General features: G+C 28.5%; 1 protein-coding gene across 2 annotated transcripts in view; it reads left to right on the top strand.

Annotated features, from left to right (window-relative positions):
- LOC135952228 (cGMP-dependent protein kinase 1) overlaps window positions 1–18421 on the top strand; it is a 33569-nt gene extending 15148 nt beyond the window's left edge. Inside the window, exons 2-11 of one of the 2 annotated variants that reach the window (XM_065502077.1) lie at window positions 6203–6262; window positions 6495–7445; window positions 12968–13111; window positions 16018–16160; window positions 16221–16674; window positions 16741–16979; window positions 17034–17351; window positions 17420–17651; window positions 17800–18149; window positions 18217–18421. In XM_065502077.1, coding sequence (XP_065358149.1) covers window positions 6203–6262; window positions 6495–7445; window positions 12968–13111; window positions 16018–16160; window positions 16221–16674; window positions 16741–16979; window positions 17034–17351; window positions 17420–17651; window positions 17800–18149; window positions 18217–18382 — 3057 coding nt within the window. In that variant the 3' untranslated portion in view covers window positions 18383–18421. The remainder of the gene's footprint in view (window positions 1–6202; window positions 6263–6494; window positions 7446–12967; window positions 13112–16017; window positions 16161–16220; window positions 16675–16740; window positions 16980–17033; window positions 17352–17419; window positions 17652–17799; window positions 18150–18216) is intronic. The other variant, XM_065502078.1, reaches the window with a different exon arrangement.
- The last annotated feature ends 1384 nt before the right edge of the window (window positions 18422–19805 follow it).

Below are 19805 nucleotides of genomic sequence, written 5' to 3'. Positions count from 1 at the left end.
GAATGTTGTAAAGAATAGAAATAAGAAATAAATTTTATTTACAAAAACATAAAAACTAAAAGAACTGAAAAAGGAATGTTTTTTAGTATTCAATGAAAAGGGAATACATTTTATGGAGTCGTATATCTTAAGCCTCTTAATGAGAAACAGACAAATAGTTTGAAAAACTCAAAAACAGAACTGACATCGACCAATAAAAATAATAGATTTTTGAAGCCGTCATAAGATATAAAATAAAGTTACTATGACTTTATTTTATATCTAAAACCGACATAAAATACTTAACATTTTATTGCAAATCCCCTCTTCACCTTTTTTTAGAAAAACAGCCTTCTGTTTCCCTGCCTACCTAACGACACTTATTTTTGATTGCAATATGTAGGCCTGTTTCAATGTTTCTCTTTATCATTTGACATTGATTAAGTCACTTCATTTAAAAAAATAAAAGGAAAATAAATAATATTATTGAAATATCTATTGTTTGGCATTTGACTTCTCGTTACACACATAAAGTAAGACTGTGTCTTCCTTCCATTTTCAAATAGACAACAATCGTGTGCCTAACGGGAGCTTCAAGGTATTTTAAGGAATAGGGGAGATTTATTCTAAAACAATATGAAATTCAAATACAAGTGTTTCTATTATTTTGTTACTTTATCGTTTACATTTAACTTGACATGTGGTGGCAGTTAATAATTTCTGTTTGTGTTTAAATTACAAGACAACGAGAAATTCTCTTTTGAAATGTTTTCAAATATTTTGAGGAATTTCTTTCACGTTTTCTGATCTCGACAGAAATAACTTTCTTCTTTCAAGCAAATGAAAATGTTAGAAAATAAGATAAATATTTTTTGATGTGATGAGTTTAAATGTTTGTCACGAAATTTGTTGTTTGCCAAAATGTAAATTAATTTTTGTTATAAGTAATTTTCAGTGGAAATGTTTATTAAATTTTGCCAAATTATTTCGTAATTTTACAATCATAAGGAAATGAAATTTTATAATTAGAAAGCACTACTGCTTGTTATCCTGTTGAATATTTATGTCTTCATTACGAGGCGAATAATAAAAACATCTTTCTTAAGCTCCATGAGCTGAACTAGAACTGAACTAGAACTGAACTAGAACTGAACTAGAACTGAACTAGAACCTGAACTAGAACCTGAACTAGAACCTGAACTAGAACCTGAACTAGAACCTGAACTAGAACCTGAACTAGAACCTGAACTAGAACCTGAACTAGAACTGAACTAGAACTAGAACTGAACTAGAACTGAACTAGAACTGAACTAGAACTGAACTAGAACTGAACTAGAACTGAACTAGAACTGAACTAGAACTGAACTAGAACTGAACTAGAACTGAACTAGAACTGAACTAGAACTGAACTAGAACTGAACTAGAACTGAACTAGAACTGAACTAGAACTGAACTAGAACTGAACTAGAACTGAACTAGAACTGAACTAGAACTGAACTAGAACTGAACTAGAACTGAACTAGAACTGAACTAGAACTGAACTAGAACTGAACTAGAACTGAACTAGAACTGAACTAGAACTGAACTAGAACTGAACTAGAACTGAACTAGAACTGAACTAGAACTGAACTAGAACTGAACTAGAACTGAACTAGAACTGAACTAGAACTGAACTAGAACTGAACTAGAACTGAACTAGAACTGAACTAGAACTGAACTAGAACTGAACTAGAACTGAACTAGAACTGAACTAGAACTGAACTAGAACTGAACTAGAACTGAACTAGAACTGAACTAGAACTGAACTAGAACTGAACTAGAACTGAACTAGAACTGAACTAGAACTGAACTAGAACTGAACTAGAACTGAACTAGAACTGAACTAGAACTGAACTAGAACTGAACTAGAACTGAACTAGAACTGAACTAGAACTGAACTAGAACTGAACTAGAACTGAACTAGAACTGAACTAGAACTGAACTAGAACTGAACTAGAACTGAACTAGAACTGAACTAGAACTGAACTAGAACTGAACTAGAACTGAACTAGAACTGAACTAGAACTGAACTAGAACTGAACTAGAACTGAACTAGAACTGAACTAGAACTGAACTAGAACTGAACTAGAACCTGAACCTGAACTAGAACCTGAACCTGAACTAGAACCTGAACTAGAACCAGAAGCTGAACCAGAACCTTAACTATACAAATTTGTTAGCTGTTTGAGACAATATATATGACTGAATTTTAATATTTTTACCATTTTTTAAAAGCTTATGTAACCGTTTGTTAAATTATGTAAATAAAGTTTGCTTTTTTAATTTTAAAATAATTGTTGTTAACACATGAAATTATTTATAGCACCGATTACATATTTATAAAGTCGTTTTCTTTACTCTTAATACCTTTGAAATTTTAATTAAATATTTAAAAGCAAATATTCTGTCTTATTTACCTTAACAATTATGCCATGAAATAAGAAGCCTGCACAGGTATGACAATAATAGTCTTGACGCAATGTTAGCTTTTGTGTTTCTTTGCTATTTTTGGTAAGTTTTTTTTTTATAAAGAAATAAACTGAAATTGAACAATGATTTTATTGAATAAAATTTTGTGTTTTATTTGTTCAAGTGTTTTTTTAAATAAATAATAACTGAACTAGAAGATGCTGTTTTTTTGTTGTGTAAATTTATTTGAGAAATTATAAATTTGTTTATAAATTTAATATATTATTTGTTTGGAAATAAATTCTATTACTCTTTTCGTAGTTAGACAAATATTTAGGGAGTTGTAGGAAAATGTTTTTAGTTCAGAGTTTTTATTTGACTGTGTTTTTGTTATCAATAGTTTTGAATATTGTTATACTTTTGTAGCTTACTGCCTGCGTATGCAGATTATAAATATTTTTCATATTTATTAAATATTTATTAAAGTTAAATAAAGATTGCATGATGCTTATTTTCTTAAAACAAACACACATGTTTCTGTTTTATGAACAAACGTATGTAAATAAAATAAAAGTAAAATATTTCTAGAGTTACTAAGCAATGTAACTTTGTCATTTAGTGAATCATTTTATTTAAATATTTATAACAAATTACAGCAGAAGAGGTTTGAAAATAAAACAAATTCGGTGAACAAAAAATGGCGAGATATTTCAGGAGTGGTAACCTAAATTTTAACAAAAATTTTTTTCGCCGTAACATTTTGTTTTCAATCAAACAATTTTTTTTGACACACGACTATCTAAATTGTTTACCTTCTTTTTCGTCAAAATTTTTTTCACCATAAAATTTTGTTTTTATCAAAATTTATTTTCACTCTAAAATTTGGTTTTCACACAAAATTTTTTCTTTCCAAAAACCCAAATCAATATTTGTCAACCAATCTTATGTGGGCTGGGTAAAATCATGACTCGATATTGCCCATTTCCAATACCAAACAAATTTTATCAACAGAAAGTATTTGTGGAAAATTTCAGCCAGCTAGCTCCTTTCGATTGTCATGTCATGTTTTCAACAGACATACAGACGGACGGACATAACTAGATCGTGTTAGGATCTTATGAAAATCCAGAATATATAGACACTTTTTGGTTCTGCAACCAATATTTCGATATGTTACAAACGATATGATAAAATCATCTTTGTGGTGGGTATTAACAAAATCTTCACCACAATCGTTTTGTCATCAACATAAAATTTTGTTTCCAAGAAACATTTTTTTTAAAAAATCGCCACAAAATAAGTCTGAATTATATGAAAATAAAATTTTTTTTCCAAATATTTGTTTCACCATAAAATTTTATTTTCACCTCAAAATCTTTTTTCGAAACAATTAATTATGTATTACGAAATAAATATTTTCTAAATCATTTTTTCACCATGAAATTTTATTTTCAAGCTAAAATCTTTTGTCGATCAAAATTTTCCAAATCTTTTTTTCACCATAATTTTTTTTTTTAACCAAATTGTTTTCATCATGAAATTTTATTTTCACCCTAAAATTTTTTATTGAAAAAAATTATTACGTAAAAAAAAAATATCAAAATTTTCAAAAAAAAAAAAAATTCAAAACTTTTTTCACCATAAATTTTTTTTTTAATAAAAACTTTTTTCATCATAAAATTGAATTATCACCCTAACATTTTTTTCCAAAAAATTATTAATTATTTCGAAAAAAATTTTCAAAATCTTGTTTTCACCAGTGTTTAAAAAACTAGACTACAAGTAGCAGTAGCAACGAAAAATAGAAATAGAAGTAGCAGTTGAGGTAGTAGAAGAAGTAGCAGTTAAGTAGCAGTTGAAGTAGCAGCTAAGTAGCAGTTGAGGTAGCAATAAAATAAGTCAAAAATAAAAATATTCAGCCAAAAAATTATATTATGTGTTGTTATTGTGAAAAGTTCGGCTTTTTTGTTATACAGACAGAAAACACGATCTTTCTGTTAGCAACACGAACATCTGAGACGAATAAAATCGAATAATTCTTTCAAACTCTCTCAAAACAAAAACAACACACAGTGTTTAATTCTGTCAATTTTGGTGTTATGACTGAAGATTTTCTTTTTTGACTACTTTTATTGCTACCTTAACTGCTGCATCAACTGCTACTTTACTGCTACCTTAAAAATTAAAACTCGATATAGAGCAGTAGCAATGATTTGTATTTTTATGCTACTACTCCATTTACAATTCATGTTTTATTACTACTGCTCTGTTAAGAGTTTTATATTTTGAAGGTAGCAGTAGTTTTAAAAAAACAAGAAAACGAAAAAAGACAAATGCTACTGCTACCGCTACATACACTTTTTTGAAGCAGTAGTTGTAGCAACAGTTAAAAATTTTTTAGTTATTGTAGCTTTTTAAACACTGGTTTTCACCATAATTTTCCTTTTTTTACCCATTTTTTTCACCATGAAATTTTATTTTCATCTTAAATTTTCAAAATCTTTTTTACCATATATTTTTTTTTTAACAAAAAATTTTTTATAAAAAAAAAATTCAAAACTTTTTTTCACCATACATTTTTTTTCATCATAAAATTAAATTTTCACTCTAAAATTTTTTCCAAAAAATTATTAATTATTTCGAAATAAATATTTTCAAAATCGTTATTTTCACAATATTCCTTTTTTTTACTCATTTTTTTCACCATGAAATTTTATTTTCATCCTAAATTTTCAAAATCATTGTTACCATATATTTTTTTTACGAAAAAAAATTTCAAAAATTTAAAAAAAAAAAAATCAACATAATTTTTTTTTCATCATAAAATTTAATTTTCACTCTAAAATTTTTTTTCAAAAATATTATTAATTATTTCGAAATAAAAATTTTCAAAATCTTTTTTTCACAATAATTTTCCTTATTTTACCCATTTCTTTTTTACCATGAAATTTTATTTTCATCCTAATTTTTCAAAATCTTTTTTACCGATATTTTTTTAACTAAATTTTTTTTACGAAAAATAAATTTCAAAATTTTCCAAAAAAAATTAAAACTTTTTTTCACCATAATTTTTTTTTTCATCATAAAATAAAATTTTCACTCTAAATTTTTTTTCCAAAATATTATTAATTATTTCGAAATAAACATTTTCAAAATTTTTTTTTCATCATAATTTTCCTTTTTTTACGCATTTTTTTTTCACCATGAAATTTTCTTTTTATTCTAAATTTTAAAAATCTTTTTTACCATATATTTTTTTAACAAAATTTGTTTCATCATGAAATTTTATTTTTACCCTAAAATTTTTTTACGAAAAAATTATTAATAATTACTAAAAATTATTAAATTAAAAATTTTGAAAATTTTTTTTCTAAAAAATTATTGGTATTCTTAATAATTTTTTCAAAAATTAATTTTATGGTGAAAAAGTTTTTATGAAAAAAAAAAAATTTAAATTTTTTTTCGTAATAATTATTAATTTTTTTTGAATAAAGATTTTAGAGTGAAAATAATTTATTTAAAATAAAATATGGTGAAAAAAGATTTTGAATATTTTTATTGAAGTATAAAAAAAATTTTTTTTTCGTAATAATTAATAGTTTTTTGTAAAAAAAATTTAGGGTGAAAAAACTTAGTTAAAAAAAATATGCTGAAAACGATTTTGTAAATTTTTATTGAACCAAAATTTTTTCACATTAAAATTTTTTAAAAAAAAAATCTTGTTTTCAACATTATTGTCTATGTTTTTAAAACATTGTTATTTTCCTCTTTCTAGCAAATTGGCCGCTACATACGTCGAGATGAATCTTTATTTTTTACCCCCAAAGCCAGTGAAGTAAGTAATCAGCCTCTAGTTTATTTTATATAACACATAAATGTTGTTAATATTGTTGCTAATAAACTTTTTTAACTCTAATACTGTTTTCTAAAAATGCTAACTTTTCTATGTTTCTGCAACTCTAAACTTCTAACACTTATACTTACATGTCTAACTATCAACAAACTAACACTAATGTTGCAACTCTATAACTAACTAAATAATAACACACACACAAACAAATATTCAGCGTTTAAAACCAGCTGCCCCAAGACAAAGTATCTTAACAAGTCATCTAAATAACAATAACAACACCAATGATCTTAACAAAACAGAAATAGCAAAAGCAACAGCAACCACGCCACCCATTTTGGCCAATGGTGTAAATAAGAGTAATAAAAAATTCATTACCAAAAAGCCACGTTCCATAAACAATGGCCAATTAAATACGAATGGTTTAGCAAATGGCACAGCAGCGGCCAATGCCAAACACCACCATCATCCTCAACAAAATTCGCTAAAACAAGGCAAATTGAAACCGGTCAAAGAGCGTCGACCCACAGCTTTGCCCAGCGAACAGCCCATAATTGAGGGCAACTCTGAGCCCAATAATAACAATAATAATAATAATGACAACAAGGCGAAATTTTTCATAGGCACCCATGACGAACAGGATGATGATAATACTGAGGGAGAGGGGGAAGATGCTGCAGATGAGGGCGAACTTTTGGTGGTGGATTTCTTAGACCAGGATGGTAGATTTTCCTCGCCCAATACTTCATTAAATTCAAAAACTTTTGATATTTTTAATGCCAAATTGCGCAACAGTAAGTTACCCAGCAATACCAGTAATAAACTGAGTAAATTTACCCGCACACCCACCAACAACTCAATTTTGTCACAACACGAAGTGATATTGGAAAAAGAGGTGGTGAACATACCAACACCACCACCCTTGCCGCCACAGCCCCTGGTAATGGCCCACTCACCCTCGATATTGTCCCTTAAGAATTCCAGAAGTAAACGTAGTTCAAGTGACACCACTAGCTTACAGCAGCAGTGTGCCGCCAGCCCCTCCACACCCACCATACAAGAAGATGTGACTAGCAGAAATTTAACGGAAACGGAAGTGCATAAAGCATCAACAGCAACAGCAACATCAGCATCACTAACAGCATCAACGCATAACGGATGTGCTAAAGTAAGAAATTTTCTACATGCAACATGCAGCCAAACATGCATTTAATCACATCTCTTATACACTCAAAAACACATATAAAAACACACGCATAAACTTTGACTTCCTTGCTCCTTGCTGTCCCTTAACAGGGGCATTCTTTTTTTTTTTGCTCTGGTACTTGTTTAACGCATGAATGTTTACTCAAATGACAACAACAAAAATTACTAACAAACAAAAAGTTTTTCTTAACAGAGTAGATATAAGGAGACTTAATTTACTGCTACAATTTATCAAACCTTGTAATTTATTTAACCATAAATGCTACTTCTGATTAAATAGGAAAACTACTAATCGTAAACTTAGCTGTCTGCTATTATAGCAAAAAATTTATATTTTAAGGCTATAATACGGTTTAAATTTCAATACTTTGCAGGGCAGATAAACCTGGAGATAGACTGGAGAAATATTTTCTTAACGGTAACCAACTGTCCGATTAAGTTAATATTCTTAATTTGTAATTTTTTTCACTTTGGCTGTAATAAGTTTCAGCTTTCACAGAAAAGCTGAGTTGTTGTTGAACAAACGACTGGTTTATTTTCTAGAAGACATTATGAAATATTTGCAAAAGAGATGCGAGTAGAGAAAAATAAATGATTAACAGTGGGACTGAAAATCAATTAGATTGCACAGCAAATATTGTAATAACAGTATTTTCTATAGAAAATATTGTTGTGTATAACAGTATTTTCTATATTGTTGTGTATAACAGTATTTTCTATAGAAAATATTGTTGTGTATAACAGTATTTTCTATAGAAAATATTGTTGTGTATAACAGTATTTTCTATAGAAAATATTGTTGTGTAGAACAGTATTTTCTATAGAAAATATTGTTGTGTAGAACAGTATTTTCTATAGAAAATATTGTTGTGTAGAACAGTATTTTCTATAGAAAATATTGTTGTGTATAACAGTATTTTCTATAGAAAATATTGTTGTGTATAACAGTATTTTCTATAGGAAATATTGTTGTGTATAACAGTATTTTCTATAGGAAATATTGTTGTGTATAACAGTATTTTCTATAGGAAATATTGTTGTGTATAACAGTATTTTCTATAGAAAATATTGTTGTGTATAACAGTATTTTCTATAGAAAATATTGTTGTGTATAACAGTATTTTCTATAGAAAATATTGTTATACACAACAATATTTTCTATAGAAAATATTGTTGTGTATAACAGTATTTTCTATAGAAAATATTGTTGTGTATAACAGTATTTTCTATAGAAAATATTGTTGTGTATAACAGTATTTTCTATAGGAAATATTGTTGTGTATAACAGTATTTTCTATAGGAAATATTGTTGTGTATAACAGTATTTTCTATAGAAAATATTGTTGTGTATAACAGTATTTTCTATAGGAAATATTGTTGTGTATATAGTGTTTATAAACCGGTTAACCGAAAAACCGGTTTTTCTTAGAAATCTCGGTTTTTTGCGAACCGGTTAATTTAAAATGTTGATTTTCGGTTAACCGGTTTATCCGGTTTTTATCACTCGGTTAACCGGTTTTTAAAATTTGGGATTAAAATTGATAAATCTAACGGTTTTGTGCATTTTTAATATTCATTGTATACACATTATTGGTCTGATTTGAAACCTAAACTGCAGATTTACAATACAAACCTATTTAGATTGATATTTTTAAGAATTACAATGATTCTAAATAGTAGAAGTTAAGCCAAATCTTAATAATGATGTAATAATAGTGATGCTTTTACCAAACGTTAAGTTGAATTTGATGTGCATACCTTCTTTCAATCAATTTGAACTCATTAGTGTGTTTTGTTCTTAAAATTTTATTTTATTAATCATTGTGTTTGCTTAGTGTACAAAGTCCTTTTCAGAAGTATTACAGGAGAGACAAAACACGTTTAAAATCCATAATTTTAAATATGAAATCTGATAATTTTATTACTTACATATTTGGTACGATTTATAAGAAGCTGAGAAGAAGTGCGTTTGTTTTGAGACTTGTAACATTTTCTGTTTCATATCAGAAAGTCGTGGTGATAATAAATTTCAAAATTATCAAATATTTAATTAAAAATTGATTTACATTTTTTGGTTGAAATTTAATGAATACACTAATTACTAAAACAAGTATTATATAGTTAGTAACATATTTATACTCAATTCCATTTGATAATTTAGAAATTTTTTCAAAATAAAACAAGTAAGAAAGTATGGTCGGTCAAGCCCGACCATATAATACCCTACACTAAGTAAAAGAGCAAAAAAAATTTTTCTTTTAAAATTTAAATAATTTATATTTTTGAGTGATTTTCGGAAGTGGGCCTTATATGGGGGCTATGACCAATTATGGACCGATCACCATGAAATTAGGTCGTGTGATTATGTGTATATTAAAGTTAACTATGTTGAATTTTGTGTGTTTACCAACATTTTTAAGCGATTTATGCACGTTAAAGTGATTTTCGGAAGCGGGTCTATATGGGAGCTATGACTAAATATGGACCGATCGTAACAAAATTTGGTGACATGAATTTTGTGTATATAAAACTTATTTGAAGTGGAATTTGTGGAGATACATATATAAATTAAACATTTATGACCGATAAAGTCCAATTTCGGGAGGACATTTGTATGGGGGCTAGGTGAAATAATGGACCGATTTCAGCCAGTTTCAATAGGCTTGGTCCTTGGTCCGAAAAAATAATATGTATCAAATTTCATCGAAATATCTTCAAAATTGCGACCTGTACTCTGCGCACAAGGTTTACATGGACAGCCAGCCAGCCAGCCAACCAGACGGACGGACGGACAGACATCGCTTAATTGACTCAGAAAGTAATTTTAAGTCGATCGGTATACTTTAAGGTGGGTTTTAGACTAATATTTTTGGGCGTTACAAACATCTGCACAAACGCATAATACCCTCCCCACTATGGTGGTGTAAGGTATAATGAACTTAGCACTTTTGTATATTCATAGTTATTTAATATTAACCATTCCTGACTGCTAAAAACTACACATTTTAAAACTGTATATACTTTATTTTACATTTTATGTTTTCTACATATATATGACGGTTAACCGGTTTAACCGGTTTTTTCGACGTCGGTTAACCGAAAAACCGGTTTTTTAAAAAAGGCCAATTTTCGGTTAACCGACAAACCGGTTTTTTAAAAAGTCGGTTTTTTATAAACACTATGTGTATAACAGTATTTTCTATAGAAAATATTGTTGAGTATAACAGTATTTTCTATAGAAAATATTGTTGTGTATAACAGTATTTTCTATAGAAAATACTGGTATACAAAACAGAATCAGTTTCTAAGTCGATTTAACAATGTCCGTATGCGTAGCTGCACAAAGTTCATGACTTAATTTTAAATAGGACTTAATCGGCCATAAATGTCTTATTTATATAGGTATCTACACAAGTTTCGCACCAAATAAGTTTTATATATAGGGAAGTAATGTCACCTAATTTGATAATGATCGCTCCATAATTGAATAGTTTATTTCAAAAACCAGTTAAGCTACAAAAAATCCAAAATTGAGTTATTAGGCGATTACTGTTTTGTAAACATAAATGCATCGTTTAATGCTAAAAAAAAGTTAAAAAATGCTATTCTATTATGTTGAAGCAAAGCCAAGAAATCCGAGTTTAGTTTAGAAAGAAGTCATGTGACAACGCTTGACTGGTTTTATATTAGGTAATATTAAGCCCTAAACTATTTATTCATGAATATTGTAGGTCTCAATAAATGTGAAAAAAATATTTACAATCTCTAAAACCCTACTTGGTTGGATATGAAGAGTTTTATGGGAATATTTTTCAAATAGCCTACAACGGCAGCAGAATGCACTGTGAAATGAGTGTATAATGACGAATACTTAGTTATTTAAGAACAAATATGTATATGAATATGATGTTTAACTCTTTAAAAAGATCATATGTCATTTTGCTTTTAAAGTTCCTAATAAAATTTCGTATGAAATTTACAATAGTGATGATTTTTTGTTTCAGAAACCAGTCATGTGCAAACTTTATATTCTATATATTAATATAAATAAAAAATAGTTTATTTATTAAATGCATAGGAAAAAATTTCAATTTTGTAAAAGTAATTTTTAGGCTGCTAGGAAATTTTCTTTGATTTGCCTAAAATCAATAATTTGTTGCTTGACTGGTTTTTGAAATAAACGCCTCAATTGTACATAACGAGCATAAATTTCTTAAAAAATTAGGTTATTAAAAACAAAACAACATACGGCATGCCGCGGCACCTATTTTAAATCCCGGATTTTTAAGTCATACACCCAATAATTTTCCAAATAAAAATTTGTAATTCAATTAATATTTATTGGTATATTTAAATTTTAGTAGAAACTTATAAACATCTTTAATTTTCTTAAGAAAATATATCGATTATTTTAATATCCTTTAAATTTTACATGGTGCCACTGTTTGTTGTAACAAAACCTTGGCATGTTTGTAGACAAACAAAAAATCGTAAAGTCATGAAGACGAGAAGCCAAAAATATTCAACATTAATCTGCTCAAATTTAAAGACTCGTCAAAATTCAATACAAACAAAAAATAGAAAATTTTATGAAAAATTAAAACTTTTATAAAAAAATTTAGATAGTTCTTTAAAGAATCTTCAAAAATTTTTCAAGAAATAACAAAATCTTTACCACTTAGTTAAGTTAGTTAGAATTTAAAATAGATCACCAATATATCTACCAATATTCGTCTCTTTAAAATATCTTCACAAATTTTCCAAGAAATACTGCATAAAGTCTGCTCACAAACCAAGCAACTACACTACCAGTCCTTCCATTCTGATGTAGATTTGAATGTTACTGAAATATACACCTTATGTACAAACATGTCGTAAATTTAAATTAATTTTCTTACTCCGATATCTACTGGGAGAGATCCTTAATCCATTTGTAATGCTACTAATTGTGACTAATACAACAACAACAAAAACAAAAAACTAACACTAAAATACAACCAACACCTTTTTTGTGTTTCCCACACGCACACACACAACTACTTACACCTTAAAAAACACTATTTTGCTCTACACTCTCAACACCTCAACCTTAACAAAACTGTCTTCTTCTCTATTTCCTGTTTCCTTGTAACGGTATGTTAATTAAAAACTGCTCTTGCTCTAACAAAACTTGCACTTGTTGTCTTTGATGTTGTGTTTTTTCTCTTCGTTGTTGTTTAATTACTACACACTACTAAATCACTAATTTTAAAGGTGTTTTTTGTTGTTATTTTTGCTCTCTAACAACAAAAAAAATCAAGTGAAAAACCTGCTATAAACTGTTCTAACACAAACGATTTTTACTGTGAAATCCTTCCTTCCTTTCATGCTTGCCTTCTCATGTAGCTGAGATTTTCTTATCTTCTTATTATCATATACTTGGTTGTTGTTTGTGTTATTTTTGTTTTATTTTGTTTTTTTGTTTTGCCTCTACTTCTCTTACAGTCTCGTAAATCTGCCAAACTAACTTTCGAAGAAGTACTTAAACATCAAATTGATGATTTAACATCACAAACAGATGCAAATGCAACAACTACAAAATCAGCGACAAGTGATTCTACAGCCAGAGATTCTGGTGTTCAAATTGAGGTAAAACTCACTGGGAAAATAAAGAAAACTGAAATTGATTTTGGTTTTGGTAAACAAAAATTAAGAGAACTTAAATTGTTACTATTTCAAGGAGTGTTCTTTAAGTTTTGAAATGGAATTTGTTAAGTAAACTTTGGAAGTGAAAATTTTTTTAATACATTTTTCATTTTATTTTTGGGAGTAGTAAATTTTTCTGGCTTTTCTGGGGATAGAATTTCTTCTATACATTTTACTTTCTTTATTTTAGTAAATTGTACTTCCTTTTTGGGAGCGAAAGTTTACTTTAGCTAATTTAAATTTTAGTAAAATTTTTCCTTTCCATTTTTGAGAATGAAATTTCATTAGTTAATTTTTGGCAGTGAAATTTTTTTGTAGTATATTTTTCATATCCTTTTGAAAGTAGAATTTTTGGTAGAATATTTTACATTCCCTTTTTGGGAGTGAAATTTTCGTTAGTAAATTTTACTCCCAAAAAGAAGGTAAAATTTTCATTAGTAAGTAAATTTTACTTCCATTTTTGGGAGTGAAATTTTTGATAGTGAATTTTCGTTCATTATTTCCTTTGGCAGGAAAATTTTTGGTAGACAATTTTATTTATTTTTGGGAGAGAAAACGGGACAACCTCGATTTTTTACCTATTTTTGATCTATATCTGGATTACTAAGTCATTAATATAGACAATATGGATATCTAATGATAGATATTTCAAAGTCCACTGCAACGATGTAGATAAGGCTATAGTAAGTTGGACCTACAATGGGTCAAAATCGGGAAAAATATTTTTTAACCCGAATTTTTTTTTCATCAAAAAATTTTTTTGTCATACATTTTTTTCCAAAAAAAAATTTTAAAAAAATTTGGAAAGAACTTTTTTTAAAAAAAATAAAAAACAATTTTTTTAAAACAATTAAAAAAAAATTAAATTTTGTTTACCTAAAAATATTTAAAAAAAATTTATTTTAAAGTATAATTTGGTGAAGGGTATATAAGATTCGGCGCAGCCGAATATAGCTCTCTTACTTGTTTTTTAGTAAATTTTAGTCCTTTTTGGGTGTGAATTTTTGTTTAGCAGTTAAATTCTTGTTTTTAAATTTTACTCCATTTTAGGAGTGAAATTTTTTCTGGAGTGAAATTTTATTTAATAAATTTTACTCCCTTTTTTGAAGTGCATTTTCGTTAGAAAATTTTTAGGGAGTCACATTTTTGGTAGTCTATTTTTCATTCAATTTTGGGAGTAGAATTTTTGTTAGTAAATTTTACTCCCTTTTTGAAAGTAAAATTTTCTTTAATAAATTTTACTCGTTGTATGGGAGGAAAATTTTCGATAATAAATTTTACTACCTTTTTGGGAGTGAATTTTTCGATAATAAATTTTAGTACCTTTTTGGCAGTGAGTTTTTAGTAGTAGATTTTACACACTTTTTGGAAGTGATAATTTTGCTAGTAAATTTGACTATCTTTTTGGGAGTGAATTTTTCGATAATAAATTTTACTACCTTTTTGGGAGTGAAATTTTTGGTAGTAAATTTTATACATTTTTTGGGAGTGATAATTTTTTTAGTAAATTTATCCCTTTTTGGGAGTAAAATTTTCGATAATAAATTTTACTACCTTTTTGGGAGTGAAATTTTCGTTAGCAAATTTTTCTACATTTTTGGGAGTGAAATTTTTGCTAGCATATTTTTCATTAACTTCTTCGGAATATAATTTTTGGTAGTAAATTTTACTCTTTTTTTGGAGTGAAATTTTAGTTAATAAATTGTACGCCCTTTTTTTGGAGTGAATTTTGGTTAGAAAATTTTTATGGAGTCACATTTTTGCTAGTATATTTTTCATTCCATTTTGGGAGTAGAATTTTTATTAGTAAATTTTACTACCTTTTTGAAAGTAAAATTTTCTTTAATAAATTTTACTCGTTTTTTGGGAGGAAAATTTTCGTTAGTAAATTTCACCATCTTTTTTGAAATTTCTTCCGTGTTGCATTATGGAATAAAACCTCTTGTTATTACTCCCTTAAGGGGTAAATTCTGTTTTTACTCGGATAGAATTTAATTATTTTTTTACTCCCTTTTACTTCCTTTTTTGAAAATAAAATTTTCTTTAATAAAATTTACTCCCTTTTTGGTTTTGAAATTTCTTCTCCTTACTCTCTTAAGGGGTAAATTCAGTTTTTGCTCAGAAAGAATTGAATTATTTTTTTACTCCTTAAAGAATTAATTTTTTTACTCCCTTTTTGGAAGTAAAATTTCACTCCCTTTTTGGAAGTAAAATTTCACTCCCTTTTTGGTTCTGAAATTTCTTCCCTAACATTAACTCCCTATTTTATTACATTACGGAGTAAAACCTCTTGTTTTTGCTCTCTTAAGGGGTAAATTCAGATTTGACTCTGAAAGAATTAAATTATTTTTTTTACTCCTTAATGGAGTAAACAAATTTTTTTACTCGTTGAGGGAGTAAATTGTTATTTTTGCTCCTTTAGAAGTATAAATTTTTCTTTTTCTATATATTTTTTTACACCTTTATGCAGTAAAATAATTTTTTACTAATTTACGGAGTAAAGAACAGTTTTTTACTCCTCTTCGGAGTAAAATTAATCTTGTACTCCCTTACGGAGTAAAATTTCCTTTCTGCTCCTCTAAGGAGTAAAATTTTCCTCCTTTTGGAGGAAAATTTTTTTTTAATTCCTTTATTTACTATATTTCTTTATTAAATTTAACTCCCTGACAGAGAAAAATGTTCTTTCTTTACAGAATAAATGTTATCTAGCAAATATTACTCCCATACAGAGTAATTGTTTTATTAAAACTACTTCCATTCCCATCAAATCATTTCGTTTTAATAAAGTCTCATTATTTTTGATAAAATTCTAATTTTTAACAAAATATTTTATACCTTCGAATTAACAGGAATCCACTCCTTCTCCCAAAGAAAGCGACAGTAGTGAAGATTCCCCCAAGTCGCATCGTTTGGAGGGTGGTTTGATATTTACCCGTGCTAATTTGCCCATTAAAAAGGATGTTGAAATTGAATACATCGAAAAAGATGAAAAGTAAGTGTAAACAAAAAATTAATTCTTATAAACATTAACTCTTTTTGTGGCCGTTCTCAGATCCCGCAATCTCATACGTACCGCCATAGAGAAAAATGATTTTCTCAACAACTATATGGATAAAGAACGCAAAGACATGGTGATAGATGCCATGGAACTGGTGCACTTTAAACAGAATAGTTTTATTATCAATGAAAACGATGAAGGCTCGGAAATCTATGTTTCCGAGGAGGGTGATTTTGATGTTATTAAACAGGGCAAATTGATAGGTAGTTTTGGACCCTGCACAGTTTTCGGGGAACTGGCTATTTTGTATAATGCTAAGCGTTTTGCATCGATTAGGGCGGCTACAAATGCCAGTGTTTGGAAAATTGATCGTGATAAGTTCCGCAAGATCATGGTTATATCGGGCTCTAAGGAGCGGGAAGAGAATTTGAATTTCTTGAGATCGGCACCGTTCTTAAACGATTTGGGAGAGGATGTGCTGGGTAAAGTGGTGGATTTGTTGCAGAGGGTGAGTATTAAGAATTTATCTCTGAAATATGGATTGTAGTTGACTAATTTTTAATTTTTCTTTAAGAAATTCTTTGAGACTAATACTTGCATAGTGAAAGAGGGAGACATAGGCAATGAATTCTTTATTATACGAGGAGGCACAGTGACCATTAAGAAACTGGTGGAAAATGGTGAAGAAAGAGTGGTGGATCGCCGGAAACGGGGAGACTATTTTGGTGAGCAGGCTTTACTCAATGCAGATTGTAGGCAGGCCAGTGTATATGCAGATGCTCCTGGAACCGAAGTGTTAAAACTAGACAGAGAGTAAGGGTGACATTTTAATTATGATTCAGGATTTTTAATTTATGTTTCTTTTAGAGCTTTTATCAGCTACTTGGGCACCATACCTCAACTGCGCGAATTGCCCACAGAAAACTGTGAAACCCGCAGCAGTGACGGCAATCGCAAATCTGAATTTGATAATGAATATGCCAATGTGGAATTAACGGACCTAAAGAAAATTGCTACATTGGGCTCGGGTGCCTTTGGCAAGGTCGATTTGGTGTCTTATGATAGTAAAACATTTGCCTTGAAGATAATTAAGAAAATTGATATTGTTAAGCAGGATCAGATTGAACATGTGTACAGTGAAAAGCATGTGATGATGAAGTGTCGCAGTTCGCCATTTATAATAGAGTAAGTGGCAACTTAAAAGCTTTTAAAGCTTTTTTAATAATTCATGGATTTTTTTTATATTCTTTCAGATTATTTAAAACTTTCCGCAATGAGAAATTTGTGTATTTCCTGATGGAGGCCTGCATGGGTGGCGATGTTTGGACTGTAATGTCTCAGAGACGATTTTTCGATGAAAAGACTGCTCGTTTTATAGCTGGCTGTGTGGTGGAAGCTTTTGACTTTCTGCACTCGCATAATATTATTTACAGAGACTTGAAGCCGGAGAATTTAATGTTGACCACCGATGGTTATTGTAAATTGGTGAGAATAATAATCACAAATTGAATCAAATTTGAACAAATATTTACAGTTTTTTACTCAAAAGCTTTAAATCAATTTAAAGCTTTCTCAATTAAACATAAAAGTTTCTCTTTAGAAAGTTATTATATTTTTGCTTAATTTCTTCCAGGTTGATTTTGGCTTTGCCAAACACATACCGACCAATCAAAAAACCCATACATTTGCCGGCACCCCCGAATATGTGGCACCCGAAATTATCCTAGACAGAGGCCACGATCGTTCCGTGGACTATTGGGCCTTGGGTATTTTAGTATTTGAATTGTTGGTGGGTAAAACTCCGTTCCGTGGACAAAATCAAATAAAAATTTATCAACAAATCCTGGGTGGCATAGATGTAGTGCAAATGCCCTCGAAAATACCCAAATCTGCTCAGGGACTCATAAAAGCTTTGTGCAAACAATTGCCCGCCGAAAGGCTGGGCTATCAGAGGAAGGGTATATTGGATATAAAAAGGCATAGGTAACAAATAATTAATAACAGATTTTTATTAAAAGAAATTCATTTTATATTCCTTTAATATTTCCAGCTGGTTCGACAACTTGGACTGGCAAAAGCTGCGCAGCAAACAGCTGCCCTCACCCATTAAACGACCCATTACCAGTAACACTGATTTGCAATACTTTGGTCCTTCGGGCGTGGAAAACGATTCGGATCCTCCCCCAGAGACCAGTGGTTGGGATATTAACTTTTAATTTAGTTTTAGTTTTAATTTTATTTTAACGATTTACTTAATTTATTGCTTTTAAGTGTAAAAAAAAATAAATTCCAAAGAATTTTCTAACCTAAGTTTATAATTATTGTTATTAGTATTTAAGTATTTTTTTGTATTATTAAATAATTTTTACTTTATTAATTGATAATGACAATATTTTGTTGATTTAGTTTATTAGAGAAACAAATAAAAATTTTAAATTATTTATAATTCAATTATAAATAAGACAGACAAAAAAATACAATCAGAAAATTAATTGACTTCAAGTTTGTATTTGGTAAAATCATTAATTGAGTGAACATTTTGTTTTGTAAAAAAATTTCGAAATTTAAAATTTTCAAAAAAAATTAAATTTTAAATTTCAAAATCCATTTCAAAAATGTTTTAAGAAAATGTAATTTTTTGAATCATTTTCGAAGATTCGATTTTAAATTCGAAAAAAATACTGCATACAGCTTGATAATTACAAATATTTAACTAATTTCTTGATCTCTAATAATTTTCTATATTAATGAATTTCGAAATTAAAAATTTGATGCCATCAAACAGGGCAAATTTATAGGTAGTTTCAAAATTCAAGGACACAATTGACTACAAAAATGTACATAAGATCTCAATAAACAACTTTCTAGAACATATGAACTTTCTAGGAATGATTCTTAACACCGTTTAGGTAGGTAAATATAAGTAAAAATTATTATAAACTAAAGCATACTTTTAGGCAGCTTCCAAAAAAAAATTATTTCTAATTTTTTAAAGTTTTTGGCGATTTTGATCTTGAAGATGAAGTTTTTTTGATTTTATATGTTCACAATTTTTGTTCATTATGCCAAGGGCTACAACTTTGCCTCAGAGAGTTAATCAAAATTCAGAACTGTTTTCAAGATATGAGCCTGAAAAATTATCACTTTCTTGCAAAAATTTCACCGAGGGCCCAAATCTTTGGGGGCCCATAAAAAGTGCATGACTTTGAGAAAAACTGGGAGACACGGGTCTTTTTTTTTTTGGTATTTTATCACGTAGTAGTGTCTGCATATGGTTATATTTCCATGACTCAAAAAATTAATCTTGATAAGTTCCGCATGATCATGTTTATTCGGGCTCGAAATAAGAAATTTTTTAGCTAATTTGGAATTTTATGCATTGTAAGACATTATTAATATTATGTGCAGATTTTCACATTTTGAAGTTTTTTTTTAAAAAAACAAAAAATATTTTTCGACATGTTCGAAAATTGGAGTTTAATTTCGAAAAGATTTTAAAACATTAAAAATTTTATTTACAGCTTGTGAATGTTTTATATGCAAACAAATTATTTATTGATTTTCTTATTATATCCTCTATTAACGTATTTCGAAATTAAAAATTTTCTACAAAAATCTGTTAAATCTAATTTTAAAAGT

Source organism: Calliphora vicina, chromosome 2 (assembly GCF_958450345.1).
Source record: "Calliphora vicina chromosome 2, idCalVici1.1, whole genome shotgun sequence".
Lineage (NCBI taxonomy): Eukaryota > Metazoa > Arthropoda > Insecta > Diptera > Calliphoridae > Calliphora > Calliphora vicina.
This window is presented reverse-complemented; position numbering and strand designations above follow the sequence as displayed.